The following is a 13,028-nucleotide window of genomic DNA, read 5'->3' on the forward strand; positions in this document are numbered from 1 at the left end:
ACACAAAGTAGTTTAAATTTCTGGAAAACCTTGATAAAATGAAATGCTCTAGACATGAACCTTTGTATAGTTGCTTTTTTTTTTTTTTTACTTTTTAATGGTTAATGATAAAGTTATATTTTTGTTTCAATTTATAGAGATTTTAAATTATTTTCCTTAGTGACTAGATCAGTGGTTCTCAACTTTTTGGAACTAAGAACATAGGTGCCATTTTAATTAAAATTAATTAAAATTAAAAATTCAGTTCCTTAGTTGCATTAGCCACGTTTCAAGGGCTCAGGAGACACATGTGGCTAGTGACTCGTATTGGACAGTGTAGTTATAGACATAAAGTTCTGTTGGACAGTGCTTTAGACCACTTAGCATAGTGTTTGCAGATTGTAGGTACTCAGTAAATATTTGAATGAATGGATGGACAAATAGTGGATAGGACCCTTGCCTGTGTGTGTGTTTTTTTTTTTTAACAGGAATATTTAATAACAAGGTAGATAACATGTTTATCTAACATATTTTTATATAACTGAAGCTAAAGCAAAACATCCTGTTATTGGATGAATATGGCCTGCTGTATGTGTGTACACTGCAGTGCAATTTAAAAAATACTGTAATTATAATTTCAGAACTTCAGAATTTGAATAGGTGCCAGTATTCTGTCCTTTTTTCATATGGGAAAAGAAAATTCCTTTGAAAATCATTTGAAGCTTGGAGCAAAATTCTATAGCTGTATTCTTAGTATCACTCTGTAGAGTCTTCATGATTCAGATGATACAAAGGAAGCTTCAATTCAGCCTTCCTTTTAGAGAAGACATTCCAGCTTTCATGATCTCATCAACCAGGAGAATATTGGTGGCAATTACAGTGCAGGAGTGAAGAAGCTGTTTCTTTACATAGTAGTGTTCCCATATGCCTCCCATTGGCTTACCTGGGTTCAGGTCCACACCCACAAGCTGACCTGAATGTTCTGCTTGAACTCAAACTAGTGTTTCCTGAAGGTCCAAACCAGAGTTCTGAGCAAGAGCCTTGTGAATAATGAGCACTGCATTAGCAAATACTTGAACTCCCAAGTTGGGCCCTGCCCTTTACACTGACTAGGCTTTTATTTAATCAGGGCTTCTGCCATTGCCACTTGCACTGCACCAGTACCTGGAATGACACAGCCATCATCAATAACATTTTTAACAGCTCTCAAGCCACCTTTGATTGCATCTTTGATTTGCATGAGTGTGTACTTATTTGGTCCTTTGACCAGTAATGTGACAGATGTTACGTTTCTCAATAAAGTCAAACTTCTCTTCTCCCAGTGTGTAGTCATAGACAAGTCGCATTTCCCAAACAATCAGGATTTAGGTCATCAATAGAATTTAGAGCTACCCCACCACGAGCAAGCGTCAGCCTCTCCACATTTCTCTTAGGTCTGTGCAGAGCTACTATGCCTTCTTTTGCAAGAGCATCTAAGGCAAAGGGGTCAATTCCCTTTTGATTAATAACAACAAATCCTTTATCTGAATCGCCACCACACTTTCTTTCAAAGTTCTATTATTTTTTTAACTCCATCTTCAGTGAATTTTCTTTCAGTCTTTACTAATTTCTCTCTCTCTTCTGCACGCTTATTTAAAAAAAAGCCAGAATTCACTTCTGTTTTTTCATATTCTAATGGCACATTGCATATGAAGATGTATGCATCTTCTACTTTTTTTTCATATCAGGATGCCATGTCCCATGATCCAAAACAAGACCTCTGATTAAGCTTGTATAGGTTTCAGATTTATGTTTCATCCCTGTGATCTCAACCATGAAGGGGTCACTACGTTCATCTTGTTTTTTAATGGCCAAAATGGAGCCCACTACAGCTTCTGTTAAAACATCAGCAAGTTTAGCATGAATTTTAGTATGTAGAGATGTTCTGGCCACGTCTGTAAGTGTTTCACTGTTCATCTCTTTGCATATTTTGACTAGTTGCCAAAACTGAAGTGCCTTTTTCTTTGCAGCTTCAAATCCTTCTGTTATTATTTTGAGATGAAGATCCTATAATAAACACATAGTTACAAAGCCACCACTAATACTAGAGATCTTCAGTTAGATGCAACTCTAGTTCGTGATAAAGCAGATTTATGGAAGGATATTCTGGATCATTCATACCCTTTAATACAACTAATATGATGTGCTGACTTTCTGAATACTTTACAAAGGATAAATAAGCTTTCAGTGTAGAGGAAAAGAACAGACATTGCTCTAGCACAGAGTTGAAACCAAGGAACTAAGCCACTCTTGGTGTTCACTGTGCAGCAGGCCTTTGTGGTTTTTAAACCTCTCCAGGTTCAGGCGCCTTGAGAAACCTTGACGAGAGCACTTGGAGTTCATCTAATTTTGAGTTGATGTTTAGGATCATAATTCTGGCTACTGACTCTTACTGCTCACTCTTGCATGTAGGGAATCATGCAATTTCAGGGTCGGAGGGGGCTTTAAAATGTCTTTTTTCTAATGGTTGAGTTCTACCTAATTTCAAATAGGTGATTATCCAGCCACTGTTTTTCAGAGACACCATTTTCTCTTTGGGTATCTGATGGAATATGTCCCTGGTTGCTACAACCGGCAGGTAAACTCTCAGGTCATTAAGAACAGAGGACAGGGCCTCCCTGGTGGCGCAGTGGTTGAGAGTCCGCCTGCCGATGCAGGGGATACGGGTTCGTGCCCTGGTCTGGGAGGATCCCATATGCCGCGGAGCGGCTGGGCCCGTGAGCCATGGCCACTGGGCCTGCGCGTCCGGAGCCTGTGCTCCGCAACGGGAGGGGCCGCAGCGGTGAGAGGCCCGCATACCGCAAAAAGAAAAAAAAAAAAAAAAAAAGAACAGAGGACAGGTCTTCATTTTCTTCCACTTGTTTGTCCGTCAAATATTTGAAAATAGTTTTCATCTTCTAAGTCTTTTCTCCCCCAAGCAGTTAACAGCTAATTCCTTTAATAGTTTTTCATTAGACGTATTTTTCCAATCTTGGGCTTATATAAATAATTGGCTTTGAAACTGGTTGATCACATGCTGTATGTAGCACCTTATCCTATTTAGCTTTTTTTTTTTTTAGTTGATTTGGGAGATGTCTGACAATGTCACAAAGCTTAAAGGTGAGCAGATCTACTAGATGACCACATTGGTATTCTACAAAACATCTCATGATCTTTCAAGCTAGCCAGATACATTTTAATAGGGCTTTGTTCATTCAGTACATGTCTGTTGAGTACATACTATGTGCCAGGTACTGTGCTAGGAACTGGGAATATAGCAGGGACCAAGACAGACAACAGTTTTGCCCTCAGCTTGTTTACAGTGTAGTGGGGATAAACAAATAAGTAAAGGAAGCAAAGGTCTTGGGGTCGGAGGAAGGTTGAGAAAAGAAATGAGGCCACTGTGGCTGGGGCACAGCAGGTGAGAGAATCCAACCCGGTCGTAAAATAACCCCAGCATGTCTAGCAGTGTCCGGTCCATGGAAGGCATTCAGCAAATCTATGCCGCAGTGAATGAATGAGTGTTCCTTGGGGAGCTCAGTCACTGGGTCCAAAAGTAACATTCCAGATATGGAAGAGGAGGAGGTCAGACTTAGCAGTAGGCTGTGTGACGATAATTTTGGGGTCACGTTGTCTGCAAGCTCAGTATGATCAGCAAACAGTGTCATGTGGGTGTCAGCCACTGTTGGCTACCTAAGGATGCTTTAGAAACAGTGTCCAGAACTCAGATGGTGATAGCACTGCTCTTCTCATTACCTTAAATGTTCACTGTTAAGAGACCGACATGCTGGGGCACAAGCAGAGAATGTGGATAGGGGATGGCGCGGCTGAGTATATCTTTTTCTTTTCTTTTTTTTTTTTTTTTTTTGCGGTACACGGGCCTCTCACTGTTGTGGCCTCTCCCCGTTGCGGAGCACAGGCTCCGGACGCGCAGGCTCAGCGGCCATGGCTCATGGGCCGAGCCGCTCCGCGGCATGTGGGATCTTCCCAGACCGGGACACAAACCCGTGTCCCCTGCATCAGCAGGCGGACTCTCAACCACTGTGCCACCAGGGAAGCCCGCGGCTGAGTATATCTTGATGAAGGAGACCTTAAGTGAGGATCTGATAGTTATCTTCACATACTTTGAGGGCCATCCTGTGGATAAGGGATTGGACTTAATTTTATCTAAAAAGCAGAATTAGAGATTGGAAATTACAGGGAGAGTGATTTTGTCTTAAAAAGAGGAAGAACTTTGTAACAGACTGCCTGAAAGTGGAACAGCTGCCTCTGGGGCTAGTCGCCTCCCTTGCTGGGCAGTTAGCGAGGCTGGCCACGCTCCAAGGGTGCTCTGCGGGCCTAGCAGCTCTTTGTGGCAGTTTACAACGAGATAAGTACAGAAGTCAAGCAGTGTTGTAGAAACTGTCAAAGCTGCCAGCCATTGTCTTGACATTCTTACTGTATCTTATAAAAGAGTATCTGTTTATGATGTATTGGAAATTAAAAAACAAATAAACAACAACCTGTTCCTTTGCCGCGAGCACTGGGCTGATGGCCATGTCTGTAGACAGTTAGCATGTTAGCACAGATGTGGACGTGCCAGATGACAGTTAGGTTCCTCCTGCCTTTTTTTTGTTTGTTTGTTTTAACATCTTTATTGGAGTATAATTGCTTTACAATGGTATGTTAGTTTCTGCTGTATAACAAAGTGAATCAGCTATACATATACATATATCCCCATATCCCCTCCCTCTTGCGTCTCCCTCCCACCCCTCTAGGTGGTCACAAAGCACCAAGCTGACCTCCCTGTGCTATGCCTGCCTAACTTTCTGATTCACTGCTATCCACCCAGACTTCTGTCTCTCCCTATCTTTCCTACACACATGACAGGATCTCCCTCTCAGGAAAAATAACTCCCTCAATTCTGCTTCCCTTTCAAACTACTGTGCCGGTCTTTCTCTTTTCTGTGTAACTTTACCATTTAGTGATTTCAGGTCTTTCCCTTTCCTCCCTTCCAAACCTCTTGTCATCTGTCTGACTTGCGTTTCTAACATTGCTCTCCGAAGTTCTTGGGGCCCATAGTTTGCTCAGTTCAGCGGCCTCTGCTCAGTCTGCATTTGACCTCTCCGTGGGATATGGTACTGATAACCACCCTGTTCTTGCCACTCTCTTTTCTTGGTGTGCATAAAAGGAATGCTTCTGATTTGCCTATTTTTCTGACTATGCAGCCTCAGGTTCTGGTGGTTTCTCAACCTTTGTGTTTCCCTTAATAATCGGCCTTCTGCAAGATTCTGTCCTTGGCTTCTTTCTCTTCCATCTGAGTGGGCATTGCCATCTGTTCCCGTGGCTTCCCTTACCTCATTGTGTTGATGGTCCCAGATCTGATGCATCTTCTGAAATCTAGAGATTTAAAAAATCTCTCTTACCAGACATGCTCTGTTAGTACCTCTGTGTTGTCATCCTGAAACCCTTGCCTGCAGAGGCGACATACGTGGATTCGAGGTCTCAGATTGATGTTGAGAAAGATCTTGTTGGTAGCAGGATGGGGAGGATTGTTTGGAGCAGTTTGATGCTTGGGGGAGAGAGAACAATTAAGAGACTTGAGGAAGTCCAGGTAAGAGTGAGTGAGGACTTTGAATTAAGGTGGACGGAGAGGAGGAGACGGGTGTGAGGAATGGCAGAGAGTGTTACCTCGGATGGACATGGAGCAGAGGAAGAGGGAAGGGTTTGAGGCTTTGGGTTAACCCCCTGTGTACTGCTCTTGACGGGCGGTTGTGGTATTTGCTGGGGTAGGACATACAGGAGGAGGAGAAAAGGGAGCTATATTGATAGAAAGGCGACGAGTTGAGTTTGGGAGTATGCTGAGCATAAGATGCTTCTGTGGCATCTGACATCTCTGTGCAGTATTTACCTAGTTGGTCATTCCTTTTTGAGATATAATCTGTTCAGCAAATGTTTGGGTGCCAGCTCTAGCCGGCTTTTAATTTTAATTGTGCTTTTCTGTTGACTCCCCTTGGACATAGTTTGGGGAGATTCAGAGTTGTGCCGTGCCCTGGCCAGGACGTGAGTCTGGCTGTCTCCTGTAACAAAGTCTTGCCTTAAGTGGCTCTTAATAGAAGTCGTGCTCCTTGTTTTCAGCTTGCCCCAGATGACGCCTGGCGTTGCCCGCACTGTAAGCAGCTGCAGCAGGGGAGCATTACGTTAAGCCTCTGGACTCTGCCTGATGTGCTTATTATACACCTAAAGAGATTTCGACAGGTAAGGAAACCCTCTGTCATAGGGAAAAAAGCTGTGACCAAGTTTCTTATGCCCCTTACTGGTGGGCTGTTGGGTGGGGAGTTCTTTGGTGTCCCTGTTTGATCCCGTGATCCTGTGTTGTTACAGACACACATCTGCCCCTATGTTTGGAGCCATGTTTTGTTCTTTCCCAGAGCAAAGTTTGTGCATCCTGAGACCCTTTAAATCCTAACTATTTTAGTTCATACTGCAGATATTTTACTTTGTTCCTGAGGATTTGCTTTAGATTTGTAAATGTTGTGCTCAAGTAAGTGTACTTTGGGATTTAAAAAAAAAAAATTGAGCGCCTTTCTTGGGGGTGGGTAGAATTCTATTTCTGCCTAAAGTAATAATGGGTGTTGTTCTGCTTCCAAGGAGCAGTTGTGCAGTTGTGGAGATGAGTCATAAATATATACAAAGAAAATCTGCTTTGAGTTGTGTTGCTTTGTGAGTCAGTTTTCCCACAGAGGCTCTCTATTCCTAAGGTTAGAGTTGTCCTGGACAGCCCCCTTGTAAGAGAGGTAAATGAGAGGTAAACGCTGGAGGAGTCTGAGCCTGGCGTAAGAAAGTTTGCATCTGAAAGATTAGGAGGAGGCCTGTACCAGGTGAGCTGGGAGCGGGGCTGCACATGTATAGTGGCTGAGGGAGCAGCGGGCGCAGAGCATGTGCAGGAGGCTGAAAGCTGAGGCCAGTGTGGCTGCAGCTCCGGGGAGTCGGGGGGAGAAAGGCGTGCGTTGAGGTAGAAGAGCAGGCAGGGGCTGCTCGTCAAGTAGTCCTTGTAGGCAGAGTGGGATTCTGAAGCAGAGAAGCAACATGACCAAATTTGTGCTTGGAAGAGACCCTTCAGGCTGCTGTGTGGAGAATTAGAGGCTACAAGGATGAAGACAGGGAGACCTGAAGGAGGCCTTTGCAGTCACCGGTGGGGTGGGGGCTGGCCAATGGCTCGCAGTGGAGTTGTGGCAGTGGAGATGGAGAGACCTGGATAGACTTGAGAGATGTCTAGGGCTGGCCGATGAAGTGAATGTGTCAGGGGCGCGCACATGGTCCCCAGGGTGGCCTTTCACACACAGGTTTGGGGTCCAGTTCCTGTAGCAGTGAGGAGTGGGCACTTGCCCTGAGTGTCCCAGCTGTACGCTTCCATTGGGATCTTCCAGGGGGACAGCCAGTTGAGGGTTTGAACCCAGCTTCTCTGTCTGCTTCCATACACACAGACTGGCTTCCTTTGCTTTCTGTTTCTTTTGAAGACATATCATCACCCTTCCAGCGCCTCAGCTCAAAACTGCAGTGTCATCTTTGACTCTTCTTTCTTGTCCCTGTCACCTAGGCAGTCACCTCTTCGGCCTGGTTGTGCCTCTCCACTGCCTCCTGTACGTGTCCCCTTCTCCCCATTCTTGCTGTCATCCTGCCAGTTCCAACTTCTGATACTTCTGAGCTGGTTGCAGTTGCAGTGTCTTTTCATTGGTTTCATAACCTACACTGCTCTTCCCTTTCTGCCATGTTTTGGGCACTACTTAATGACAGCTCTGATGGCATCACCTCCTCCCTCAAAGCCTCAGTGCTTCTCCCTTGACTGCAGAACAAGGTCCAGGTTCTTTAGCCTGACCTTCCTGACCATGCAAGACCCATCCTACTTTTCTCTTAGGAATATTTTTCTTCCCTTTGTAGGTCCATAGTTCCTTGGGACGGGCATTATCTGTGCCCGATTGATTTTTTTTTTTTTTTTTTTTTGTGGTACGCGGGCCTCTCACTGTTGTGGCCTCTCCCGTTGCGGAGCACAGGCTCCGGATGCGCAGGCCCAGCGGCCATGGCTCACGGGCCCAGCCGCTCCGCGGCATATGGGATCCTCCCAGACCGGGGCACGAACCCGTATCGCCTGCATCGGCAGGCGGACTCTCAACCACTGCGCCACCAGGGAGGCCCCCGATTGATTTTTTAAAGCTCCCATAGACACAGGAAACATTCAGTAAATATCTACTCAACTGATGGTTGGATTTCCCAGTGGGCTTAATGGGAAATACAGATTGCCCAAGATAGTCAACTAAATGACTATATTAAGTTAAGTCACTGTTAACTATTAACGTATTTGTCGGAGGAGTTGGGAAGGAAAGAGGCCCTGTTCCGTGAATGGCTGTTCTGTGCCAGCACTGTGCTTTCCCTTCACATATGTAGTTATTCCATTGCTTTTCATGCCTCTTTAGTGACAGAGGTTTCAGGATGAACCCTTTATCGGGTAAGGCAGTGTGAAGGCTCATTATCCCTTAAATGTAAATCATCGCTGGTTCCATTTTTGGTGATATTAAAACCTGTTCCTCCAGTTAGCTAACTGTTAATCTGTTTCCCCGTGTTGTATGTGTCTTCGGAAACATCAGATAGGTAACTCAACCCTACTTCAGTTGATGGTCTGCCTTTCACGCTAAACTGATCTACCATCTGCTTGCATGAAAATATCGTCAGAACTTGTTTTTCTTCTTGCCACAGGAAGGAGACAAGCGTATGAAACTTCAGAACATGGTGAAGTTCCCTCTGACTGGCCTGGACATGACACCTCACGTAGTTAAGAGAAGCCAGAGCAGCTGGAGTTTGCCATCCCATTGGTCTCCATGGAGACGGCCCTACGGACTCGGGCGGGACCCTGAGGACTACATCTATGACCTGTATGCTGTGTGCAATCATCACGGCACCATGCAAGGGGGGCACTACACAGGTCTGCAGCTCGAGAGGCCGGGCGCCTGTGCTGACGATTCCTCCCGACATGTTTTGCTTGTGACAGGGTTGCTTTGCTTTAGAACCTCGCTTTCTCTTCCAGCAGGCAGTGTGCCAACCGTGAGGGCAGTTTTCATCCTCTGGTTCTCTGCCCTGAGTTAGATCGTCTGGTCGGGCTCTGACCCAAGCAGGGAGTGGTGTGTGCAGATGGGTGGCATCGTCTGGCTCACCCAGGACTTGCTTTCTTGACCTCACCTGCATGCCCCGTTTAAGGTTTTGCTGTGTTTCCATATCCCTTATTTGGAGTGGTTGTGAACCACTTATATAATGTGTCTTTAAAGTGACTTGGAAGGGGTTTTCTTTTTGCTGTATGGTTAAATTTACTTTTTCATTTGTCAAAGCAATAGTGCTCATCATTTGAAATTTAGAGACTAGAGAGAGGCAGACGGAACGGTGCCATCAACCCACGAGATTATCACTCAGAAATACCCCATGAGATTAGTGCTCAAAAAATGGTAACATTTTTAGAAACTGTGATAAAATATACACAACAAAATTAACTGTTTTAACCATTTTTAAGCTTACAGTTCAGTGTCATTAAGTACGTTCGTATCTTTGTGCAACCATCACCACTGTCCATCTCCAGAGTTTCTTTCATCTTCCCAAATTGAAACTCTGCATCCATTAAACAGTAACTTCCTGTTTACTCCTCCCCCATCCCCTGGCAGCCACCATTCTTTCTATGAATCTGACTACTCTAGGTACCACATGTAAGTGGAATCATACAGTATTTGTCTTTTTGTGTTTGGCTTATTTCACTTAGCATAATGCATTCAAGATTCACCCACTTTGTATCGTCTGTCAGAACTTCCTTTCTTTTTAAGGCTGAATAATATCCCATTGTATGTAGGTAACATTTTGATATGTGGTGTTTCCTTCCAGTGTTTTTCTGTAAGTTTTGGCCATTATTTTATACTGTTGTCATTGGCCTGGTATGCTCTGTTCAGGTGAACCTTTGTGGAACACCTCCTCTACGTCTTGCTTGCACTGGGCTGTGTCACATCACAGACACACTGGAAATGAAAAGATCTTGACCTCTGTCTTCCAAGAGTGTAATCAAGTGGTTGGGGCGGTGTAGGTACACTTTAAATGAAAGAGCAGGATGTGTATTAGGTTCTGTGGTTGAAGTGTGAACAGAGCAGGGGCTGGAGGAGAGAGTGGTCAGAGCAGCCTCCTCCTGGAGGGTCAGGAGAAGCTATTGGGATTAGTAACCTGCTGCCTACACGTGAGGCCCTTATGGGCTAATGGGGCAGACGCTTAATTTTTTTTTAAAATAAATTTATTTGTTTGTTTGTTTTTATTTTTATTTATTTTATTTTTGGCTGTGTTGGGTCTTTGTTGCTGCATGCGGGCTTTCTCTAGTTGTAGCGAGCGGGGGCTACTCTTCATTGTGGTGCACGAGCTTCTCATTGTGGTGGCTTGTCTTGTTGTGGAGCACGGCTCTAGGCACGCGGGCTTCAGTAGTGTGGCATGTGGGCTTAGTAGTTGTGGCTCATGGGCTCTAGCGCGCAGGCTTAGTAGTTGTGGCGCATGGGCTTAGCTGCTCCGCAGCATGTGGGATCTTCCCGGACCAGGGCTTGAACCTGTGTCCCCTGCATTGGCAGGCGGATTCTTAACCACTGAGCCACCAGGGAAGTCCCAACAGACGCTTAATTTTTGTAAATATTATTTTTAATGACCACAGAATATTCAGTTGAATATTCCCCATTCCCCATTGTTGAACACATATATTATTTCTGGTTTTTAACTTTGAAGATAACTGATGGACATCTTTGTGTGTAGTCACCTTTTCTGTATTTTAATTCTGTATTTCCTTGAGATTGAGTCTCAGAAATGGAATTATTGGGTTAAGGGCATTCATGCATGCTGGGGAGGCAGGTAGATTTGGGGGCTTCTTGCTTGGACATCTGTATGTCGGGGGACTTGATGTGAGGGTCCTCCTACTGTGTAGGTGGCCAGGACTCGGCTTTCTGCATCCTTCTCACTCAGCCTATTTTGCGTGAACACTTCTCTGGGACTTTTTGTTTCTGTAGTTCAGTGGTTTCTGCAGCAAGACCCCAGGGTGCTAGTGATTCATAAAGGTAGGGGGAGGTAGAGGAGGGTAGGCTCCTCCAGTTGGTGTTTCAGTCTCTCTGAGACTCTTCCCTGGCAGTTAACCCTGAGAACCCTGCAACATGGTGAAGGAGCCTCTCGGGCCCCAGACCCCCTCCTTGGCCCAGCACAGTTACTCTCTCAACTTGCTCTTCCTCAGGAGACAGGGGACGTGGAGTGTGACTGGACACAACAATCTTTTGTCCTCGAAACCCATTTAGTTCTAGTTCTTTCAGTACGCTGCCGGCAGCAGTCACTTGTGAGGGGAATGATCCCAACCTGGAGTGTATCTCGTGGTGGAGCCGTTTGGACGGCCTCTACTTGCCCTCGGAAGTACTTGAAGGAGAAAAAGGGGACAGAGGATCTGTTGAAAAGTCCGTAGACGACAAAGTTAATGTTAATTAAATGCTTCAGTAGGTTTTACCTCGTGTTTTGGTTTAAGCCAAATTTTAATACTGTATTTTGTGTCTTACATATGTTATATTTATATTTTGGGGGGCCACTTGTATAATAAGTGTTGTGTGTCTAGTTGGATTTTTGCTTTTGTGGCATTCCCGGTCATATCTGCGTTCTTTGATACTGAGTCACAGAGTTATATACTCGGGGACTCTGAGAATTGAAAGGGACTTAGAGGGAATTTAATTTCACTAATTAGCTGGTGAAGTAATGCCTTTGCCAGCATCACTGGTTGGTGTTCATGTAGCTTCAGCTTTGGTAAAGAATCTCCTGTGTATAACAGTGTTTCTCAGGAAAATATGGGTGAGCCCGTTGTGTGGTTTCTAGCAAGAAATTGTTGAGGAAAATCGGACAGTGCCAGATTTTCGCTTCTCATGTTGCTCTTTGTATAGCATAGACTCTGGAAAGTGCCTGGAAACCCATAACTGCCTTGGAGGCAGTACAAATTAGTTAGAGGAGTATGGGTTAGAAGCTAGACACGTATTCCTAGCTCTGTGACCTTAGGTGGGTAACCTTATTCAAACCTGGCGACCATGTGAGGGAGCCAGAAGTGCTCGCGCCTGCCTCCTGGGGCCTGTTACTGACAAGGGGCTCGGATATTTGCTGCGTTGTTACCCCTTTCCCGTGCTTAGGCCATACCACTGCTTTTCTGATGAGGACATTTTAAGTACCTCAGCATTGTTGAGTTAAGCATATCTTGTTTTTAAGCTTTCATTTGGAGTGTTTATTTTAATGTGTTCTTTTATTTTGCACTGGTTCTAACTATAATTACATGGTGCATGTATGGCTGACTTGTGTAAGGAGTCTAGAACAGTGCTTCTCAAACCATCTGTGATGAGGAACCTTTTAAAAAATTTCTTAAACCTTTTTTTAAAATGTCCAATCCTTCATGAACCATGAACCAGTACTTCTGCAAAAACACAATAAAAGTATCGTACAGTATCAGATTGCTATGAATGTTTTTAAATGCTTACCTCGTTTTGGTGCTTATCTCATGGACCGGCACCGGTCTGTGAGCCACAATTTGAGTAGCACTGGTCTAGGAAATACTTCAGAAAATAGCGCTGGGAAGAAAAGCACATAGAATTATTTTATAAATACATCATTGACCCATTCATGAGTCCCTGTGCTGCCTTAGTTTCCACACCGTGATGGAGGACAGACCATCCTGAGGAGAAACGGACTGAAGCTGGTACAGGCTGCTCCGTCACCTCCTCTCAGGCGCGTTCCCCCTTACAGACCTCCCACTCCCACTCCCGAATAGCAGCCCCTCACCAGCTGGGTCGTCATCCAGCAAGCCTGATGACGCCATTGACCAAGCAGTCGCTGTTTTACCAGCTCCATTTGCTGCTTGTGTCTCCTTTTCTCTGCCATCTGGTTCCAGTGAGTCCACAGCTGCAGCCGACTTTCCTCCCTACAGTCATAGGTTCTTCTTCTGCTCTTCTTTTTTGGGACCTGTGTGGTAT

General features: G+C 44.9%; 1 protein-coding gene and 1 pseudogene across 3 annotated transcripts in view; one reads left to right on the forward strand and one right to left on the reverse strand.

The window, feature by feature from the left end:
• Positions 1-13,028, forward strand: part of USP31 (ubiquitin specific peptidase 31) — a 78,651-nt gene that overhangs the window by 52,272 nt on the left and 13,351 nt on the right. For both annotated transcript variants that reach the window (XM_082600516.1, XM_082600517.1), the window contains exons 12-13: positions 6,115-6,234; positions 8,731-8,956. In XM_082600516.1, coding sequence (XP_082456642.1) covers positions 6,115-6,234; positions 8,731-8,956 — 346 coding nt within the window. The remainder of the gene's footprint in view (positions 1-6,114; positions 6,235-8,730; positions 8,957-13,028) is intronic.
• Positions 780-2,456, reverse strand: LOC309817447 (T-complex protein 1 subunit zeta-like; annotated as a pseudogene). The gene has a single exon. The product of its transcript is annotated as a T-complex protein 1 subunit zeta-like (transcript).

The sequence above is a fragment of the Mesoplodon mirus genome (genome assembly GCF_964341445.2).
Source record: "Mesoplodon mirus genome assembly, chromosome: 15".
Lineage (NCBI taxonomy): Eukaryota > Metazoa > Chordata > Mammalia > Artiodactyla > Ziphiidae > Mesoplodon > Mesoplodon mirus.